A 23,103-nucleotide genomic window follows, 5' to 3' on the forward strand; every position below is an offset into this window, starting at 1 on the left:
CCCTGTCCTTCAGTTCAGCATAAACTGGCTGTGGTGTTATATGTCAGGAGATAAGGGCAGAAAGATCAGAAGGGCATCTTCAGCTACCCAGTGAGTTCCAGGGCAACCTAAGCTACATGAGACCCCATCTCAAAACACAAAAACCAGTTTGGAGTCATTGAGGAAAAGTGATAGATTCATAGTCCTTAGTTTAGGCAGAGGAGAGACTTGTAGGGCACAGCCTTTGTTTCAAGCAAAGCTGAACCAACCAGAACTTTCTCCTGAGATCAGTTTCCACTGGGCTTAAGTAATCTTTGTCCAGTTTTCAGAAGAGCCTACTTAGAAATGAATGCAGAAAAAGAGTAAAAGGTACACACTTCCAGGACTTGAAATCCCACCAATCCCCACCCTGGAAAACCGCATTCCCAAGACACCCTGTATAAGCCCACCTTCCACTCAGTTCTCTGCGGCTTCTCTCCCTTGCAGAGGCAGCTGCCCTCCTGTATTCTTGTGCGGTTTGTTGTGCAGTGTGACTTTGTAGTATTCCTTGGCTCCCAACAGCCAGGATACTTTCCCCTCAGAGCTGTAGCACTTACAGAGGGGAGCACTGTGGTGTCCTGCTGACAGAAATTGATCCTTGAGTTTCAGGTCAGCCTGAGATCAGCTGGCTCCCCAACAGCTTCCAGTTATGATAGCAAAGAAGACTTGAAAACATTGCTTATAGATTTTAATCATTTCAAACAGATGCGATCTGAATAATTTTTTATTTTGATTATCAAACATTAAAAAAAAAAATCGGGTCAGGTGTGGTGGTGCATGCCTTTAATCCCAGCACTAGGGAGGCAGAGGCAGGTGGATCATTGTGAGTGCATCACCAAAGTTCATCCTGGCTCGGGTGACAGCTCACAAATCTGGGAACCTGGAACACTCTGCACAGCCTGTAGGCCGCTTAATAGGTTGGAGAGTGTCTTTTCCAGGTGCCTCAGCTGGACTCAACCTGTGGTGATGTGAGAGAAGACAGCCTCCATAGGCATATAGTGGCACTATTAGGTATGTGGCCTTGTAGGAAGAAGTACATCCCTGTAGGGGCAGGCGCACTCAGGGAGGCAGAGGCAGGTGGATTGCTGTGAGTTCAAGGCCAGTCTGGTGTACAAAGTGAGTACAGGCAAGCCAGGGCTACACAGAGAGGCCCTGTTTAGAAAAACAAACCAAAACCAAAACCAACCAACCAAACAAACAAAAAACCCAAAAAGACAAAACAAACCCCAAACAACTACTTTGGCTCTTATTTTTGTTTTTTGTTCTTTTTTCTCCCCAAGACAAGGTTTCTCTGTGTGTAGCCCTGGCTGTCCTATAGCTCACTTTATAGACCAGGCTGGCCTTGAACTCACAGAGATCTGCCTGCCACTGTCTCCTAAGTGCTGGGATTAAAGGTGTGTACCACCGTAATCTGAATAAATTAATTAAATAAAAACAAACAAACCAAACCAAACCAAAAAGATGGGATAACAATTGAGCTGTAATCTGAATAAATTAAATAAAAAAACCCAAAGGTGTGTGCCATCACTAACAAGGTTACACACAGAGATCCTGTCTTGAAAAACCAAATAAATAAATAAATAAAATAAAATAAATTGGTAAAGAAAGGATAAGTAAGAAAAAAAAAAGATGAGTCCTTGTGAGCTGTAGTGTAGTTTGGAGAAAAGGAGAATGGCCATTTAATTCCTCCCCCCCCCCCCCCCGTGTTTTTTTTAGGGTAGCCGGGTGTGGTGGTGCACGCCTTTAATCCCAGCACTTGGGAGGCAGAGGCAGGCAGATCACTGTGAGTTCGAGGCCAGCCTGGTCTACAAAGTGAGTCTAGGACAGCCAAAGCAACACAGAGAAACCCTGTCTCAGAAAACCAACCAACCATAAGGCTCTTGGAATAGATCCTACAGAAAGTGGTGGAACCATGTAGCAAATCATCAACTTCTGGGGCCTGAGCAAGTTTACTTAAAAAGGGTTTTACATAATTATTAGATATCTCATTCATGTGAGTGGGAGCATACGCCATGGCTGACAATTTGCCTGAGTCAGTTCTCTTCTTCCACCACGTGGCTCGCCCGGGTCCAACTCAGGTGTATAATGGACCGCAAGCGCTCTCTCCCTCGGAGCCATCAAACCCGCCCCAAAGCGGGAGCATGGCCGGAGCCAAGGACGAGCCGCCGCCCACAGGGGGCGCTGCGACCGCCCCGCCGCCCGCCCACCCGCGGAGGCGCGCACGCGAGGCCTCCCACCGCGCCTGCGCTGAGTGTGGACGCCCGCTCGCCTTTCCCCGACGCCCAGCTGTCTCGGCCCGAGTGAAAAAAAAAAACAAAAACAAAAAAACAAAACTGCGTGACACGCAGAGAGCGTGGCGGCCATCTTCGTCTTCCGGGCGAGTCAGCTGAGCTGTCTGGGGGCCCGAGGAGAAGCGCCGCGCAAGCGCACCCACGACGGCCCCAGGTAACTCCCATCTGACGGGAGAGGCGTCGCCGCCGCCGCCGCCGGAAGTTTGGTGTTTGTGCCGCGGGGCGGCGACGGCCGCGGCAGGAGCAGCTGAGTGTCGCGGGGTACCCGGATGTGAGCAGCCTGCGGGCTCCGGCGGGACGGCGGCCGCGCGGCGGGAAGGTACGTGGGCATCCCCGCGGCCGCGCCGCCCTCCGCCAGCCCCCGCGGACCCGCCGCGGACGGCCGTCCTTCCGTCCCGCCCTCGGTGTCGCGCCGCCGCCGCTGCCGGTGCCTGGGGCGGGCGGCCGCGCGTCACCTGCCGCCGCCGCTGGCCGGCTGTCAGAGCTAGGGAGGACCTGGGCTGCTCGGACGGCGGGAGGCGGCGTGCGGCCATGGCGACCGCGGACAGCCTGCGCTCCGACCCGCAGGTGGCCCGGGCCTGGTCCCCGCCCCCGGCCGCCCTCCTTCCTTCCGCCGCTGCTCGCCGTCGTCCTGCGGCTGCGGGGCTGCGGGGCTGCGGCTCCTGAGCCCCGAGGCCCTGCAGCCAGCGGGCGGGATGTCGGGAATCCCGGCGCCTCCTCCTCACCTTGGAGGGGAGCGTCGGCCCGGTTCCCAGCCTCGGGAAATAACGCGGGCTGGAGATGGGGCCGGAGCACAGGTAGAAATAGGTCCTCTGAGGGCCCCGGAGAAGTTTTGTGTCGGTAGGGAGGCGAGAGCGGAAGTGAATGGGTCTTAGATTTTGATCTCTGTTCGTGAGATTCTAGCGAGGGTTTATTTTTGGGTAGGCAGAGTAACCTGTCTGGGTCGCCCAAAGGCCAGAAATCGGGTCCCCGCACACCGCCACTAAATGGTGCCTCGTGAAATCCGACGGGTACAGAATTTTATAGTGGTGGTCGTGGGAGCGGTAGTAGGAGGTAAGTGCAGGAAGATTTAAGAAGTCAGCTGAAATCAGTTTCTTGTAGCAGGAACCAGTGGCAGCCTACTGCACCTAAGTGGCATTACAAATTACAAAACAGCTTTCTTTTTTCCTTTTCCCTTTTCAGAGACTCACCATATAGTCCAGGCTGGCCTCGAACACTGATCCGCCTGCCTCTGCCTCCTCAGAGCTGTGATTAAAGGCGAGCACCAGTATGCTCAGCACAAAACAGTATCTTATTTGGTGAAAAAAATAAGCTGTGACCTCTCCTTCTCACCCCCCACATCTAAATAATTTTTACAAAGTAGGAATGACGAGTTGAGATGATTCATTTGGTAAAAAAGGTTGCTGCTACCTTGGAGTGGTGGTACAAGCCTTGAATCCCAGCACTTGGGAGGCAGAGGCAGGTGGATCTTTGTGAGTACAAGGCCAGCCTGGTCTACAAAGTGAGTCCAGGACAGCCAGGACAACACAGAGAAACCTTGCCTCAAAAGGCCAAAAAAAAAAAAAAAAAAAAAAAAAAAAGGTTGCTTCTGAAAAAGGTTGATAAGTTTAATCTCTGATCTCGTGGAAGCAGAGAACTGACTCGAAGGCTCGGCTGTCCACAGTATATATTCACATAAATAACTAAATATAGGAACGGACTAGGGGGTTGGTTCTGTGTATATAGCTCAACATGGGCAACGCTCTAGGTTCAGTCTCTAGGACCAAAAATAAGAAACTTGGTGAAATACGACTTGACTTGATGTGATCAGGGTTTCAGTGAACTAAGCTGTATTTAGCTTCTCTGTGTTTTACATGGGGTATGGGCACACATGAATGCTGGGATTAAAAGCGAGTCTAGCACACCTGGCCTGATTTTCTTTTTGTCTGTTTGTCTCTCAGTCTCTAATTTCTTTTTTTCTTTCTTTCTTCAAGACAGGGTTTTTCTGTGTAGCCTTAGCTGGCCTGGAGTCCATTTATAGACCAGGCTGGCCTTGAAGTTATAGTGATCTGCTTCTGACTCCTGAGTGCTGAGAATAGAGACCAGTGCCACCACACCTGGGAGTTGTCCTTTGGCTTTTGTACATGATTTGCATGTCTATAGAATTGTTTTTTCTTTTGGGACCAAGTCTTTAGCATAGCATGACCTTGACTTTTGAGCATCCTGTTTCCACCTCTGAATTGCTGGGGGGTTTCCCCCTCCCCCTCCCTGAGACAGGGTTTCTCTGTATAACAGCTCTGGCTGGCCTGGAACTCACAGTGATGCGCCTGTCTCTGCCTCCCGAGTGCTGGGATTTAATGTGTGTGCCATCACGCCCAGCAATTGCTGGGATTGTTGTTGTTTTGGTTTTTTGTTTTTCTGAGACTTTCTCGAACTCACAGAGGTCCACCTGCCTCTGCCTCCCTAGTGCTGGGATTAAAGGTGTGCACCACCACTCCCAGCTGGTGGTACACAGCTTTAAACCTAGCACTCCTGAGGCAGATCTCTGTTTTGTCAAACAAAATTAAGTGGTGTGGTGGTTTGAATAAGGACCCCCATAGATAAGGGAGTGGTTTTTGATAGGATTAGGAGGAGTCCTTGTTAGAGGAAGTGTGTCCCTGGGGGGTGGAATTTGAGGTCTTAAGGGCTCATACTAAGGCAGAGTCTGTCCCTCTTCTTTGCCTGCCAGTCAGGATGTAGCTCTCAGCTGCTGCTCCAGCACCTGCCTGTGTGCAGCCATATTCCTCGCATGAGGATAATGGGCTAAGACTCTGACAATGTAAGCAGTATCAACACTCTGTTTGATAGGAGTTGCTTTGTTTATGTACCTGTTCACAGCACTAGAATAGTAACTAAGAACATGGTAAGACTGTCTAAAATAAATAAATTTAAAATCAGCCTGTGGCTTGGTATATGAAAAGCTTGTATTTGCTGAGAATTAAGCTGAATTTTGTCCTTCTTTGACACAGTTGCATGATATTCTATTGTATACTTTTCATCAATGATACCAATAGTGTTAGAATGATACTTATTGAGGTAGTTAGTTTTTATTGATATGATATTGAAATGAATTTTGTGATTTTATGTATCTATGCATTTATGTGAGTATCTCTGTAAAGTGGGGAGGCAGAGGCAGGCAGATCTCTGAGTCAACAGACTGAGTTCCAGGACAGCCAAGGCTATGCAGAGAAATGCTGTCTTGGAAAACAAAAGAATCTTTGAAATCTGGTATTTATAATTTCTAATTTGTCTTTGTGTGTGTAGTATATGTGTTTACCTGTTTATATGTGTGCATGGGAATGACGTGTAGATTCTGGAGGTTGTCTTACTCTCCCTCTTATTTTTCTTACTTATGTAGAGACGAGGTCTCACCAGGTAGTCCTGGCTGTCCTGGAACTAGCGATGCCTATGTAGACCAGGCTGGCCTTGAGATCTCACCTGCTTCTTCTAAGTGCTAGAACATACTGACATAGCTGAAAACAGCTTTGTTTTATAAAGACTTAGAGCAAAACTTTTCTTCAGGATTTTGAATTTTCTTGCTTGTAATGTTGACATCAAGACAGTTTATTGTGATTCTGATTGTTTTTTGTTTATTTTTCAAGACAGGATTTCACTATGTAATTCCGGGTGCCCTGGATATTGTGGTTAGTTTATCAGTATGGCTTAATAATGTGTATTATTAGGTCTATAATTATTGTGGCAGTATTCTCTAACCTGCCAGCAATCAATCAAGGCACAGACACCTGCTATATTTTATTTTTATTTATTTATTTATTTTTGGTTTTTCGAGACAAGGTTTCTCTGTGATACCTTTGGCTGTCCTAGACTCACTTTGTAGACCAGGCTGGCCTCGAACTCACAGCGATCCACCTGCCTCTGCCTCCCAAGTGCTGGGATTAAAGGCGTGTGCCACCACGCCAGGCCTGCCTGCTATATTTTAAAATAGCCTTAGTTAACCTGGGGCAGGGCACATATTAATCCCCTAAACTACTTTGCATAGGATACCTGCCCCAATCCCATGCCATCTGCTTCTAATAATTTCTATCAAGCCGCCTTGAACTTACAGCGATCCGCCTGCCTCTGCCTCACAAGTGCTGGCATTAAAGGAGTGCGCCGCTACCACACCTCTTCTTTTTTTTTTTTTAAGATTTATTTTTATGCCTACGCCTACAGGTCAGAAGAAGGCACCAGATCTCATTATAGATGGTTGTGAGCCACGATGTGGGTGCTGGGAATTGAACTCAGGACCTTTGGAAGAGCAGCCAGTGCTCTTAACCTCTGAGCCATCTCTGCAGCCCACGTATGTGATCTTAAACCCAGCACACAGAGGCCAGAGAACATTAGATCCTCTCAAACTGGAGTCAAAGATGGTTGTGAGCTGCCTGGTGTGGGTGCTGGGAACCAAACCTTGGTTCTTTGCCAGAACCATAAGTGCTCGTAACCATTGGGCCTTTAGTTCTTTAGTTTTAATATCATATTTCTGTTTGTTTGTTTATTATTTGAGACAGGGTTTCCTGTAGCCTGAGGATGGCCTTGAACTTGATTATCTTGCCCTTATTTCTCAGTGCTGGGATTACAGACTTGTACCGCCATGCCTGATGTTATGGTTCTGGGAATCAAAGTCCTGCAAGGCTTTGTACATTCCAGGAAATCACTCCACCAAGTGAGCTGTGTTCCCAGCTCTTAATATCTTTTTTTTGTTTTGTTTTATTCAGCCAGGTTTCACTGTGTACCAAGGCCTTGGCTGTCCTGGGTTGGCTTTATAGAGCAGGCTGGCCTGGAACTCACTCCAGAAGCACTGAGACCGGGAGCGTGCATCACCACGCCTGGCCTAAAATCTTCTGTACTTCAGCTTTGTTATTTCATATTTTTCTAGTTCATAGATTTTCTTACCGTTTACCTACTTAATATTTTTAATGAAATCTGCTTTAGTTATGTGCTTCATTTTTTCTACATTTGTGTGAAGTTTTTCTTCATACAGTTTTGTTTAATTGATTTGATGTTTACATTGTGAATTGCTTTCTGTATTTTAAAATTTTTTTCCACAGTATATAATGGATGTACACTGTTCCAATGGATGCATGCACCAGACAGTACTTCAGGGTATAGATAGTATAAAATGGGCTTTGGTGAATGTTAGTCAGATGGTCAGGGTAGAATTAAAATTGTAGGATGTTATTTGATAAGAAGTAAGTGGATGATTACATCTTTATCATTTTAAATGTTTTAATTAATTCCCTTTTAGGTGCTGTATAATGTGTTAAGAAGCGGTCTTAAGGAATGGTTTTATCAGATTTTCTTGAGTTATGGTGGCTGAAACATCAGTTCTATCTTGTGGGAAAAAAACTGTAAGTAAATTACAGGGATAAATTAATTTTTAAGTATCTCTTTTTAATAAGATAAGTTATTGAAGAATATATTTGGAAGGGGCTAGAGCGATGGCTCAGTGGTTTAGAACACTATTGCTCTTGCGGAGGACTTAGGTTCAGTGCCCGGTACTCACGTTGGCTTCCAATCATCCAGATCATAAGCACAGCCCGTCCCGGGGATCCAGTCCCTTTTTGCCCTCGGTGGGCACCAGGCATGCATGTGGTGCACGTACGTTCAGGCAGAGTATTTACACACTTAAAATAAGCCTGAAAAATGTATTTGGGAGACTTCATTGTTATTCTTATATATTTTAAAAGAAGGAATTTAATTTTATTTAAATTGAGGTGTTTTCCTGCATGGTATTATTATCAGTTTCTTACATTATATAAAACTTAATTTCTGTCTTTTATTTTTCAGAAATGGGAGCACAAAAAGAAATCTATATCAATAGAGTACTTTACTAAGCGAAGGAGATTATCTAGAAGCCACAGACCAGCAAAGTTGGCAAACAAGGAAAGAAACCTGTTAGCCATAAGACATGTCACAAATGCAGCAACGTCCAGTAGCTGTAGACTTCAGAAGAAAAACGTTCTCAGAAATTTTGTCAAAGCAGACAGGTCAGTGATAAATAACTCCTCTAGTAATAGGGTTAGTAATTAAGCCCCAAACTAAAAGTAATTAAAACAAATTGGATCTGAATGAAGTTTTTCATTAAAAAAATAAAGACTTCTGAAAATATTAAATTAGAATTTTCTTCAGATTTCCATTTCCGTATCCAGCAGAGAGCAAATTTCTTTCAGCATTTATGCCAGCTTTTCTCATGTCTTAGGAATTGCAGAGAGTATCCTTACCTGAAACAACCTGGTATTTTTGTTGGAAATGTCCATCAGTTAAAGTTAAAGTTGATTTTTAAGATCTACTCCTTAGTAATAATACTAAGTACTTAGCATCCGCACCTTACCTTGACACAGTCCTCAAAAACTCCTCAGAAAGGAAGACATTACTCAGGAATAATGTCCATTCAGGAGAAATCAAAAGAAAATTCTTCCAAAGTTACTAAAGAAAATGAAGATGAGAATTTAGAACTAGCAAATCAGAGTTCTCAAAACAGTCTAGCAAAGAAATCAGGCTCCAAGGAAGCTGTAAAGGCACCAGTCAGATCTGCCAACAAAAGCAAAACACATGCGTCTGAGCTGGGGACACGAATGAGCACAAGGTCAACGTCAGCAGCTGACAGAGATGCTACTAAATCCACTAGTAAAAACGTGGTGACTCTGAAGGGACCATCACAAGACTCTACAAAAAAGAAGAAATCATGTCAGGAACAGTCAGCGCTTGGAACCGTCAAAGGAAATGAACAGCTTAATCGGAGATCCCAGAGACTACAGCAGTTGGCAGAGTGTTCAACCAGGTCTTTGCGCAGTAGAGAGATTCAGGGTCAAATCCAAGCAGTTAAACAGAGTTTGCAACTGACAAGAAGAGAACAGTGTAGCAGTTCTCAAAGTAAATCTAATAAAGTTAAAGGTAGTCAGAAGCATGTGAAAAGAAAGGTGCTTGAAGTAAAGTCTGATTGTAAGGAGGACAGAAATTCAGTTATGAATGAAGTGATAAATTCTCCCAAAGGAAAAAAGCGCAAAGTACAGCATCAGACAGCTTATGCTAGCAGCCCTCAGCGCACCCCCGCCTCTGAAGAAGGCCTCCAGAACAGCACTATCAAAAAAGAAGAAACAAAACCTGTGCCTCTAACTTCTGAGATTAGGAAACTAAAAGCAACTACTTCAGTGGTCTCTAAAAAGAATGAACTGAGGAAATTAGCTCATAAACAAGTGAATATTAGCACAAAATTCCCCCAAATTCCACTGCCGTTAGTGCCTGAACAAAGTACTGATCATGAATTGGAGCAAGCTGGAAAGAGCAAACGAGGTAGCATTCTCCAACTTTGTGAAGAAATTGCTGGTGAGATTGAATCAGATACTGTAGAGGTAAAAAAGGAGTCATCACACGTGGACGGTGTGAAGGAGGAGAAGCCTGTGGAACAAAAGCGGGAAGGGACTGACGGTGAAAGACAAACACTCCCTCACAAGGAGCCAGGCCAGGACGTGCAGTGCAATCGCTTCTTTCCCAGTCGGAAGACAAAACCTGTCAAGTGCGTACTAAATGGGATAAGTAGCTCAACTAAGAAGAACTCCAGCTGGACTAAAATTAAACTCTCAAAATTTAACTCTGTGCAACAACAGAAATTGGACTCTCAAGTATCTCCTAAGTTGGGCTTATTACAAACTGGCTTTTCGCCACCAGTTTTAGAAATGCTGCGTCCAGTGTCTCAGAGTGCATTGGTAGAGATGAAGCCACGTGGTGGTGTAACTTGCCAACAGGATAAAGTGAAAGAAATTAAATCTGAAGAAGTTACAATAAATAATATTGCAATTAAAATTAATAAAGCCACAGAAAGGGCTCCTGGAAATTGTCATTTGGATAATCATATTACACCCTCTCCTGACTCAACATTGGATAATCAGACGAAACATTCTTATGAGTCAGCACCAGATCAGGTAACCATCTTTGTTATGTGTAGTAGAGGGCCTGAGCACTTTCTCCATATTTACTAAGTATTTGAAACACACTTCTCCTCAATAATTGACAAAATTGCTAACCCAGTCTTACAGTGATGAAACCGAACAACTTATAATGTTTCCCCTTTATGTGTATGCTTCTCCTGTCTCCTTCTCTTTAATTGTTTTTATTGTATGGGACGCATAACTGAAATTCTAGCCTTTAAATTCAACACACAGGGACGGGCGTGGTGGTGCATGCCTTTAGTCCCAGCACTTGGGAGGCAGAGGCAGGCGGATCGCTGTGAGTTCGAGGCCAGCCTGGTCTACAAAGTGAGTCCAGGACAGCCAAGGCTACACAGAGAAACCCTGTCTCAAAAAACAAAACAAAACAAAAAATCAACACACAGATGTAGTAGTTCCTTTTATTTTTAAATTCATTATAGCAACAGAAAGCACATCTCTTAGTGATTTAAAACCTAGAACTTAGGCAGGGGGGTGGTGGAACAGACCTTTAATACTAGCACTCAGAAGGCAGAGGCAGGTGGCTACACAGAAAAACCCTGTCTCGAAAAGCCAAACAAACACACACACACATAATAAAACCTCAGAGTTCGACCTTGTGCCCCTTTCTGAGGTAGTAAGGTGTGGGTTGGAGATGCGGCCTAACAGAAGATGCTTGTCTGGCATCTGTGAGTCCTCCCCATTCCAACCCCCCTGATTTTAATTGTGATGAAACAACTTCTGGTTTATTTGAAGAAGCATAAAAGTTAAATTACCTTTAAAAGAGTACCTTTGTGTTGATTTGTACAGCAGTTTTGGACAGTGGGCAAGGGGATTTCTAAAGGTATCAGTCGTTATTTTAAGAGAAGAATTGTAGTGTTATTTTTCCTTAGTGGTGCTGAGGGTCAAACTGAAGTGAGTCTTCGGTAAGCTTGGCAGTTCTTATCTACCAAATTAAGAAAAAATGAAAAAATATTGAGAGCCAGAGTGCCATATCTGTAATATGTAATGTGTACCTTGAAAAATTATTTTCAATATTTATAAAGGTGGATGAAGCTTTTTTTTGGTAAATTACCTGTGGGGTACCAATTAAATGTGTATAACTTGGGTGCTCTCTACAATATAGGTGAATGTATACTAATTATTTAATTTTATGAGAAAACTGAGAGCAGAACATGAAGTAAGTCATGTTTGGTGATGGATTTCAGAGCTAGAAGACAAGTGTTCTAACTTAGCACAGAGTTCCTCATAAGCCACACCCTGGTCTCCTGAACACTGGAAAACTCAGGAGCAAAGTGGTCATTGCTAATAGACATAAATCATTCCAAAGTTTCCAGAATGGTTAAAATTCTTTATAGAGACACTAGTGTAGGCAACAGTCCTAAGTGAGATTGGATTCATGCAAAAGCTGTGAAAATCAGTGTCCATTGTTACTGTATTGAAAACCAAAGTGAGAGTCCAGGACAGTGCTACACATAGAATTAAAAAAAAAAAAAAGAAAGAAAGAAAAAGAAAAGAAAACCAAAGTGAACCTAAAGAGAACAAATACCAGTTGGTGCCTTTAGATTAAATTTTCTGTCTGAATGAAAATGAAAGCACCAACTAAAAGATGATCTTTCAAATGTTTAATAGATAATGACAGCAATGAGAAGTCAGCAGCAAATCGTATTATGAACAAGTTGTGCGGCTGGGAGTGTAGTTAATGTGCTGCTTGCTTAACTGATGCGCTAGGTCTAGTTCCAGATCCAGTGAGGGAAATGTGGCTTTTTGAGAGGTGTGGTTTTTCATTTAGGGTTGTGACTCCAAATTAACTTTTCAAAGCGCAAGAGGTGCTTAAGAGAACGGCAAGAAACCAAATCCGCTCTTTGGGACCAAGCTGGACTAGAACAATAATTTTTTTTCTTCATGATACAAATGACAAATTATATTTATACAGTAAATAAGTATCAACAGTTAACACAAATCAAAACCAACCACTAGCCCGGGGACTGAGAAACAGCTGGGTGACTTCATTCAGGGTGTCCATCAGGAAGGGCATGGTGGCACATGTGCAGCACACACAGCAGTGGCTTCATGATCACTGGGACGTGCACTGGGTGGCCATTGGGATGGGGCCTCAGTCAGAAAGGCTCTTGTCTTCGCAGCATAGAACAGTAACATTTATACACTGTTTGCCTATTCCTAACACCATTTTAGTGAGAAGTCCTTGAGTTTATGCAGTTCTTCATTATAAGAACAATCCTAGAAATGTCTTGATCTGTTAAAAATTTTTTTCTTTTCTTTTTTTTTTTTTTGAGACAGGGTTTCACCGTGTAGCCTTGGCTGTCCTGGATTCACTATGTAAACCAGGCTGGCATGGAACTCACAGCAGTCCACCTGCCTCTGCCTCCCCAGTGCTGGGATTAAAGGCGTGCGCTACCATGCCCAGCTTTTCTGCTTTTTGAAATTCTTGAATATGCTGGGTGGTGGTGGCGCATGCCTTTAATCCCAGCACTGAGGAAGCAGAGGCAGGTGGATTGCTGTGAGTTCGAGGCCAGCCTGGTCTACAAAACAAGTCCAGGACAGCCAGGACTACACAGAGAAACCCTGTCTCAAAAAACCAAAAAAAAAAAAAAGAAAAAGAAAAAGAAAAAGGAAAAAAAACCCCTTGGCTATTTAGAATTTAATAGCAGTAAATATTGCTCTCATATCTACTACTCATATTAGAGAAAATGAGAAACAAACAGACCTACTTCAGATTAGATAAAGTAAAACAAACGATCTGGGACACAGACCTGAATTCCCAGCTTCTTGGAAAGTGAGGCAGGGGACTGGATTTGTTCTAGGCCTTTTTAGTAAAATGTGCTTCTTGACCTCTTCTGACTTTATTTTTATGGTTTTATGTACATATGTACAAAGAATACTTAGCTTCTGGTATATTTTAAGTTTTATATAAATAGTAGTATTTTGTATACATGTAAAACTTTTTGAATTTGGTTTTGTGCAACAAGCATTTGATTCATGAGTATTAACAGCTTTGAAAGAAATCTCTCTATCCCCAGATTGTAATTTTTTTAACACGATTTTTAACACGAGCAGTGTGCCCATTATCCTAAGTGGTTGAGATAAGTGGTAGTCACCATTTTATTTCCAAGCGTGCCTGAGTCCCTGCTGCATCAGGGTCCTGTATGGAAGAGGCGGCACTTCCTGTGGCGCATGCCTTTAATCCCAGGACCCGGAGGCAGAGGCAGGCTGATCTCTGTGAGTTCGAGGGCAGCCTGTCTACAAAGTGAATCCAGGACAGCCAAGGCTACACAGAGAAACCCTGTCTCAAAAGAAAACAAAAACCCAAAAAGAAAAGTAAGGTTTGAATATTTAAGTAACTTGAGCGATGTAACCTAAATGATTGGATGACAAACTAAAGAAGGAATGGCTGTTCAGCGTTCACCCAGATTTAGGCCTGGGATGCAACTCGCAAAGTGCATGCGAGTATGTACAAGGCCATAGGCTCAATCCTTAGCACTGAATAGAAATCCAGACAGACTTATTTATAGAATACAAACAAACTTTAATTATTCAGATCTGAAATTTTCTTCTTTAAAACACAACACAACAAAAATCAGCATCTCACCGTGAGACCTGGCTGGCCTGATACTTACTTTGTAGACCAGACTGGCCTCGAACTCACAGATCTTTGTGCCTCTGCCTTGAGTGTTATGACTAAAGGTGTGTGCCACCACACCCAGCTCCTCCATTTTTAAATTAATTTTTAAATTTTATATGTGTTGGTGTTTTTCCTGCATGTCTGTGTGTGGGTGTCAGATACCCTGGAACAGGAGTTACAGACAGTTGTGAGCTGCCATGGGTTGCTGGGAATTGAATTCAGATTCCCTGGAAGAGCAGCCAGTGCTCTTCAGCTCCTCTTCCATTTAAAAAAATATTTATTTTATTTATGTGTATGTGTGACTTTGTAAGTGAATGCCATTGTGTGTGCAAGTGCCTCCCATGAGCTGGAGTCAGCTGTGAGCCACAGGATGTGCCTTGTAGGAACTAGACTCAGATTCTCTGGATGAGCAGGAAGTGCTCTAAAACTTCTGCGTTCTCTCTCCAGCCCCCTTTCCATTTTATGTGTGTGTATATATATGCATGTTTGCATATATGTGCTCTGGGGAATCTACCTCCTGTCTCGTGCATTCTGAGCTTAGAATTATAGGGGGTCTGCCATATTTTATGGCATTTAAGAGGCTCTGGTAATTCTTGTTTTGTTTTGTTTTTTTGAGACAGAGTTTCTCTGTGTAGTCTTGGCTGTCCTGGACTCAATTTGTAGACCAGGCTGGCCTCGAATTCACAAAGATCCACCTGCCTCTGCCTCCCAAGTGCTGGGATTAAAGGCATGCGCTACCACACTCAGCTTAAATCTGGTTCTTAGATTTCCTCAACAAGGACTTTAACCAGAGCCATTTCCTCAGTTCCAGATAAGAATGTTAAAGCTCAGTGGCTTCCAGAGGTCCAGCAACCACATGGTGGCTCACAACCATCTATAATAAGATCGCGTGCCCTCTTCTGGCCTGCAAGCACACATGCCGTCAGAGCACTGTATACGTAATAAATAAATCTTTTAAAAACATAATTTAAAAATTTTTCAGTATAGTTGATTTTGGGGAGGGAAAAGCATGATGGTGACTTGAGATAGGGTCCTGCCATGGAGCCCACACCAGCCTTGAACTCCTAGAAGCCTCCTGTTTGAGCCTCCTGGGTGTGCTAGGATTATAGTCATGTGCCACCACACCTGGCTTTCATTTTGAATGTTATTTCAGAAAACAACCTTCCCCCCCCCCCCCCCACCCCATGTTTTAAAGTAGTGTTATGGGCTGAAGAGATGAGTGGCTAAGAATGCATACTGCTGGAGAAGAACTGAGTTTGGTTCCAGCCCCCACATGAGGATGCTCACAGCAGGCAGTCTGAGACACCCTTTTCTGCACTCCATTAGCCCCAGCCCTCATGTGAACCCTCCTAACTAACACACACGCGTGCGCGCGCGCGTGCACACACACACACATACACACATACACACACACACACACCCTATTTGAAAAAAAAGAGAGGTTCATTCTTAAATGATAAGGTGAAATTTTATAAAGGAAAAGAAAACTCTAGTCTGTTTAGCACTGTATAGAAATTGAATATGAAACAAAGATTATCTAATTGTATTAATGGAGCAGAAACAGGCAAAATCGATTTTAATGTGTTTTACTTAGTCTGTCATTTTAACATGTTTGTCTGGGTGTGGATGTAGAGTACCATACTGGGTAGTACAAACAGTACAGACATGGACCTTGAGGAAAAGCATAGAACAAGGTGAATATAGAAGACAATGTTGGTCTGGTGCTTTGATAGACAGTCTCACTATGTAACCCTTGCTGTCCTGGAATTCCCTATGTAGACTGGGATGGCCCTGAACCAATAGTGACCTGCCCATCTCTTTGCCTCCTGAGTGCTGGGATTACAGATGCTGTGAAATGCTTTAAATTTAGCCTGGGGTGACTGGACTGAAGCTAAAATGGTAACCTGTGGCCAGATCATGAAGGCGTAGCTATGGGGATAACTCCAGTTATAAAGTATTATCTTCAAAACAGTTCTAGTAGGATAAGTCTCAGAGGTTGACTTAAGAATGTTGGAATTCTATGTGTTCAGAATTTCAGTTTATGTTCGGCGTCTAAAGTAGAGAATAGCCCATTAGAAAACACTGCTGCTGCCTCAACTCTTCCCAGTCAAGCAAAGATTGATGGAGACAGAAAATTTTCAGGTAATACTTTGAAATTTTTAATTGAATTTTACAGTGTTCTGTGCCATATTTGTTACTATTAGAGAAAATATTCTTGAGAAATAGGCCTGTTGGCCATTTCTGTGTTTTTGTTGTTTTGTTTTTTGGTTTTTTGAGACAGGGCTTCTCTGTGTAGCCTTGGCTGTCCTGGATTCACTCCGAGAGATCCACCTGCCCCTGCCTCCAGAGTGCTGGGATTATAAGCATGTGCCATCGTGCCTGCATCTATGTTTTTTTATTTTCTTTTTAGTTTTTCTTTTCTAAGATGAGGTTTCTCTGTGTAGGCCTGGCTGTCTTGGACTGAGATTCACCTGCCTCTGCCTCCCTCAGTGCTGAGATTACAGGTGTGCCTCACCCTCCATGTATGTCTGTGTAAGGGTGTCAGACCCCCGCAACTGGAATTACAGACAGTTATGAACTGCCATGTGGGTACTGAAATTTGGACCTGGGTCCTTTGGAAGAGCAGCCAGTGCTCTTAACCACTGAGCTATCTCTCCAGCCCCCCTATGGTTTTTTTTTTTTTTTCCTCTTGAGATAGGGTTTCTCTGGGTAGCCTTGGCTCGTGTGGACTCACCAACTTCCAGGCTGGCCTTGAACTCACAGAGATCCACTTGCTTCCACTGGGATTACAGCCATGTGCCACCTTGCCCGGCCTGCTATGTTTTTAAAAATAGGTTTATTTTACTTTTACTTGTGTGTGTGCATGTACGTGTGTGTGTGTGTGTGTGTGTGTGTGTGTGTGACCTTGGAGTGCAGAAGAGTACAGCAGATCCCCTGAACTAGAGTTAGAGGTGGTTGCAGGACCTTGTAGTGTGAGTGCTGGCAACTAAAATTGCATCCTCTGCAAGAACAGCAGGTGCTCTTAGCCACTGAGGCATCTGTAGCCCTTCCTATCGTTTTTAAATTTGTGGTTGTCATTAATTCTTTCAGGAGAACTGCTGTTCTCTTTCTTCTTTCTTTCTTTCTTTCTTTTTTTTTTGTGTGGGGGAGGGTTTGGTTTTTTGAGACAGGGCTTTTCTGTGTAACCTTAGCTATTCTGGACTCACTTTGTAAACCAGACTGGCCTTGAACTCACAGAGATTTGCCTCCCTCTGCCTTCCAGAGTGCTAGGATTACAGGTGTGTATCCCCACGCTCGGCTGAGAGTTGCTTCTGTTGACTGGTTTGTGGCAGTGCCTGAATACTATCTTTTGCCAGCCTACCATAGGTTCTTTTGTTTCTCAAGCTCCTATTTTGAGTGCTGTGTAATGAATTGCTTAAGTTAAGGGTAGCAACTTCTTTCTCAGACTTTATCTCTTATCTGTGCTTTACCAGTGTGTGTGTGTGTGTGTGTGTGTGTGTGTGTGTGTGTGTGTGTGTGTGTGTTTTCTCTTTACCCTTCAGTACTCAGTGAGTCCATGTTTGAGTTAAGGCTTTAACTATGTTTCAAGTTTTCCACTTACACTGCTCAAAAGCTTTATTTTTATAACCTCATGATTTTTAATATTCGTTGAACTGCTGGATAGATATTTGCTCACCTTTGTCTAATGAAGCAGCTGTGGATCCAGAACTCTCTAATTGTATTATTCCCTGTAATGAAAAGGTATACTTGAAGTATACTTTGGTATACTTTGAAGTAAGGTATACTTTGAAGTAAGATGCTGAGATCAGGGAATTCAGCTGTTCTTGAGTGCCTAAATTTACTCAAGCAGGGAGAAGTAAATATAATACAACCATGAGAAATATATTTACTGAAAAAAAGTATCTTTATTGAATTTAGTTTTTTATATAATTAAGATTGTATAAAACAATTTTTTTTTGGCAAGGTTGGAGACAGTGTTTCTCTGTGTAATAGTTCTGGTTATCCTGCAATTTAATCATGCAGGCATTGGGCCAATTTCTTTCTCCCCCCCACCCCCCCCCTTTTTTTTTTGACAGTTTCTCTGTGTAGCCTTGGCTGTCCTGGGCTTGCTTTTGTAGACTAGGCTGGCCTCAAACTCACATCGACCCACCTGCCTCTGCCTCCTGAGTGCTGGGATTAAAGGTGTGTACTATCATGCCCAGCTTGAGCCAATTTCTTTTATTCAATATTTGTTAATGATTTCTGCAATTAAGAGATAAGCTAAGGGCTAGAGAGATGGCTCCGAGGTTAAGAGCACTCTCTGTTCTTCCAAGGTCCTGAGTTCAATTCTAGCAACCACATGGTGGCTCACAACTGTCTACAATGAAATCTGGTGCTCTCTTCTGGCGGGCAGGTACACATTCGGGCAGAATAGGTATAAATAACAAATAAGTCTTAAAAAAAAAAAAGAGAGAGAGAGAGAGATAAGCTGAATCTACTAGATCTCTTTGCAGCTCCTTAGTCTGATTTTTGTATAGTACAGAACTTTTTTTTTTACACTTCCTTCCTCTTTTTGAAAGGTAGTATCTAAAAGGGAGGTTCTAATTTTATTAAATATTTATTTTAAATTTTCAGTTATTTTCGAGATTTTAATTATACCATTCCCCCTTTCCTTTTCTTCTCTCCAACCTTTCTGTATTTATGTTCATGCTCTCTTAATAAAATAAAATAACTTCTTGGTGCTGAAGAGATGGCTCAGTGGTTAAGAGCATTTTCAGGAAACCTAGGTTTGGTTCCCAGCACCCACATGGTGGCTCACAACCAGGCAGCTATCTGTAACTCTTTTTTTTTGTTTGTTTTTGGGTTTTTTTTTTTTTTTTTTGTTTTTTTGTTTTTTTTGTTTTTTTTCGAGACAGGGTTTCTCTGTGTAGCCTTGGCCATCCTGGACTCACTTTGTAGACCAGGCTGGCCTCGAACTCACAGCGATCCGCCTGCCTCTGCCTCCCGAGTGCTGGGATTAAAGGCGTGCGCCACCACGCCCGGCACTTTCTGTAACTCTAGCTCAAGGAAGTCCAACACTCTCTTTTGTCCTCCTTGGTCATTTCATGTGTGTGGTGCATGTACATGTATCCATGCACTCATATGTACACAGAAAAAAAATGAATCTTAAAGCCGGTCGTGGTGGTGCACACCTTTAATCCCAGCACTTGGGAGGCAGAGGCAGGAGGATCGCTGTGAGTTCAAGGCCAGCCTGGTCTACAAAAGTGAGTCCAGGACAGCCATAAAAATGATTTCTTGCTAGGCAGTGGTAGCACACACCTTTAATCCCAGCACTTGGGAGGCAGAGGTAGGCAGATCTCTGACTTTGAGGCTAACCTGGTCTACAAAGGGAGTCCAGGACAACCAAGGCTACACAGAGAAGCCCTGTCTGGGGAGGGAAAAAAAAATATTTTGCAAGGTGTCATGCATGATGCATGCCTTTAGTCCCAGCACTTGGAAAGCAGAGGTGGGCGGAGCTCTGAGTTCCAGGCCAGTCAAGGAGGGAAGGAAGAGGGAGAGAGAAGAGAGTGTGATTTCTTCCAGTAGATTGAGGGCCATTAAAATGTTTTAAGATATTGTACTGGAGAAATAGCTCAACAGTTTAAGAGTACTGGTGGTTCTTTCTAGAGGACCCAGGTTCAATTCCCCACACCCACATGATGGCTCACAGCTATCTGCCTCCAGTCCCATGGATCTGATACCCTCTTCTGGCCTTTGAAGGCATAGGTATACATGTAGGCATGGCATGAAATGCTCACTCACTTAAAGAAATCCTTAAGAACTGTTTAGTATACAACCATGTCCTTTATTACACCACAGGTTCGGCTCCTAAGCAGCAGCACAGTGCACTCAGCCATGAAGCATCAATAAGCAGCAAGCACAGGTAAGGGATTAGTAACTTAGGACAGTAGACTGTAATAGAAGTTAATGCTGGGAGACATCATTTACTCACATTGTTTTGTTGTTGTTGAATGCATTCTTTGCCTTTGTTTTGTTTTCAAGACAGGGGTTCTCTGGGTAGCCCTGGCTGTCTTGGAACTTGCTCTATAGGCCAGGCTGGCCTCAACTCAGGGATCTGCCTTCCTCTGCCTCCCTAGTGCTAGGACTAAAGGCAGAAGCCACCACCGCATCACTGAACCTTTTCTATGTTTGTCATGTAATAGCTTTGATCTCTTCAGTAGGGATCTGCTTAGTGGACATTGTGCTTGTTGGCAGCTTTTTCTGTTAACAACACTTACAGATTATTTGGTGAAGACATAGTGTCTTTGCCCACTTGTATGAGTATATGAGTATTTGGGATCAGTTTCTAACTGGAGGACTTAGTCTTCATTTCCTTATTCTTTTCCCAATTTTTATGACTTATGCTGCCAATATTTTAAGAATGCTGTTTTCGGGGTTGGAGAGCTGAATTCAGTTCCCAGCAACCACATGGTGGCTCACAATCATTTTTAATGATACCTGGTGCCCTCTACTGGCATATAGTTGTATGTACAGACACAATATTGTATACATACATACATACATACATACATACATGCATACATACATCTTAAGACACTGTGTAGAAGTAGAAGGAACTTAAAAAAAAAAGAATGCTATTTTCTCTGAACTCCTTGAAATAATATATATTATAGATATGTGAGAATGTTTTAAGTAAATAAAAAGGTATTCTCTCTTTAATGCCACTGGTAAGTAAATCTGACCTATTTGTCTCATGACCAAATAGTCTTTAGTTTAAACTGAAGTGATTTTGGTGGCTAAAACTACATTCAAAAAACTACATAAAACTACATTCAAAAAACAGTAGACCTTGTAGTTTTGTTTATTAATTAGTAGCTTTCTTTTCCTCCTGACTTAAAAAATTTTAATTGAGGAGATGGCTTAGTGGTGAAGAGCACTGGCTGCTCTTCCTGAGGACTCAGGTTCAATGCCCAGCACCCACATGGGAGCTCACAACTATGTGTAACTCCAGTTCCAGGGGATCTGACACCCTCACACCAGTGCGTATAAAAGAAAATTAAATAAATTTTTTTTTTTTAATTTTTAACTGAATAATACATACTTTTGAGATACACTGATCTTTCAGTATAGACGTGGAAGGTATAATGGTTGAATAAGAGTAACTGACATAGTCATCACCTCAAACACCTGTCAGTTCTTTGTGTAGGAAACACTCATAGCTATTTTGACATGCACAGTTGCCCAATGTGCTCTGCGCATGTTTCAGGTATAGCCTCCCCACGGCTCAGTCATCCTTGTTCCATCCTTCAGACTTCCCTTTCACTTCCTAGCTTTGGCAACTACTGTTTCTATGAGGTTAACTTTTTTGGCTTCCCTATGTGAGACCATAAAATATTTGCTTTTCTATCCTTGATAAATTTCATAATATCCTTTAGGTTCATCTGTGTTGCTACAAATGACAAGATTTCTTTCTTTCTTTTCTTTTCTTTTTTTTTTCTTTTCTTTTTTTTTCTGGTTTAGAATCTTTAATGAGGAAAACAAAACCTATCGGGCTCAAGATCACTGAGCTCTGTGCCATTGGAGGAGGTCTGAGTCCATGGCATAACTAGTTAACAGACTATGTCACCACAGACACAGACAGTCCAAGAATGTCAGAATGGCTGCTGCAGCAAGGTTATTGGTGGCTTTCCTTGTCATCCAGCAGCATTTTGGGGATCTCATGTCTGATAGGGGAAAGACAGACTCTGGGAACAGCATTGTACCCTCCAGCACGTCCACCTCCAGCAACATGTGGTACATCTTCCTCAAAATCTCATCACGTTCATAGCCCTCAGCTGGTGTTTGGGTACCTGAGACAGATTTAATGTGTTTGCTGCCCACATAAGCATCGCCCACTTCACTTAGGGATCATTGCTGCCACAAAGTCAGGGCTGATGAACTCTATGGGGTTGATGTAGACCAGTAGGGTCTGCCCATTGCATCGAGAAGCCACGAGTGCCTATGCTCACACATAACACAAATATAACATATTTACAATCCGTTGGTAAGGTATCATAAGTCAAGTCTATGCTTTTTCTAGTTTTTTTGATTTAATTCCTTTTCTTTTGTTTTTGTTTTTCAAGACAAGGTTTTTCTGTGTAGCCCTAGCTGTCCTAGAACTTGCTCTGTAGACCAGGCTGGCATCTGCCTCCTGAATACTGCATGCAATTAAAGACTGCCGCCTGGCTATAATTTCCTTTTTAAATTTGATACGAGGCATTGACTGTACCTTAGGTCCTTGTGCATCTATTCTGCCACTGACTAAATGTCCAAAAAAAAATCTCACTCTAAGTGGTTATCTTTTTCCTCCATGAAATTGAAAATTGTTGTATAGAAAATATATTCTTGTCTTCAATGATTTGACATTATATGCATGTATAATATCTAATAGTTTCTTTTTCTTTCCTAAGGTATATACCACCAAATCATTCTCAGCTGAAATGTAATTCTCATTTAGAGATAACAATTCCAAAGGCCTTGAAACTGAAAGAATCAGAGAAAGTGGATGAAAAACAGCTGGTCATAGTAAGTGTACAACTTCTCTATTGGTAAAGTGTTGTAAGTGAATGATTCACATACGATTCTTAAAATATAAGTTAATTCTTTTTGGTCATTGTAAGTCTTCATTATAGAAAACATTCCTGGTATTATTATAGTCTCTTCCAAAAATAAATAATACTTCAGTTTCCTTGTTTCTAGTTTTATTCGTAACAAATTATTATCCTTTTTTTTTACATCTATTTGTTTCTTATATGAGTCATTTGATTACCTTTTCCCAGAAGTTTATGCAAATATTAAAATGACACGAAAGTTAGTACAAATAACAATATTTTTGTGTCATGTCTGTTACAGTGCAAAGGGTAGAGGCAGGTTGACTGTCCACTGGTAGATGAGTGTGAAATCACAATGTTAGGATCAGCCTTACAAAGGAGGTCCTTGCACTTGGTATAGTATGGATAAACTTTGAGAACAGTTTCTTGAGTGAAGTGAATCATAAAAAAAACAAAGACTATGGGATTTTACTTATGTAAAGTGCCAAGAAAGTAGAACGGTGACTGCTGCAGATTTGGAGGGATGGGGAGTAGGGAGCTTTGTTGATGAATGCAGAGTTAAGAGATTATTTGTACAACAGTGTGAATAAAAACAAATAACTACCAAACTGTATACTTAAATATGCTTAAGGCAATCA

The 23,103-nt window shown here is 42.6% G+C and overlaps 1 protein-coding gene across 7 annotated transcripts in view; it reads left to right on the plus strand.

Annotated features, from left to right (window-relative positions):
- Positions 1 to 2,233: 2,233 nt before the first annotated feature.
- ESCO1 (establishment of sister chromatid cohesion N-acetyltransferase 1) overlaps positions 2,234 to 23,103 on the plus strand; it is a 43,323-nt gene continuing 22,453 nt past the window's right edge. For 3 of the 7 annotated variants that reach the window (XR_014779009.1, XM_084780719.1, XM_084780724.1), the window contains exons 1-6: positions 2,472 to 2,628; positions 7,573 to 7,675; positions 8,115 to 10,249; positions 15,926 to 16,037; positions 19,734 to 19,797; positions 22,325 to 22,439. Coding sequence is in view for 6 of the 7 variants with exons in the window: in XM_084780719.1 (XP_084636845.1) it covers positions 8,711 to 10,249; positions 15,926 to 16,037; positions 19,734 to 19,797; positions 22,325 to 22,439 (1,830 nt within the window). In the remaining variant the exon portion in view is untranslated. The other 4 variants (XM_084780721.1, XM_084780720.1, XM_084780722.1 and 1 more) reach the window with 4 other exon arrangements.

This window comes from Acomys minous (assembly GCF_964271855.1).
Source record: "Acomys minous genome assembly, chromosome: 4".
Taxonomy (NCBI): Eukaryota; Metazoa; Chordata; class Mammalia; order Rodentia; family Muridae; genus Acomys; species Acomys minous.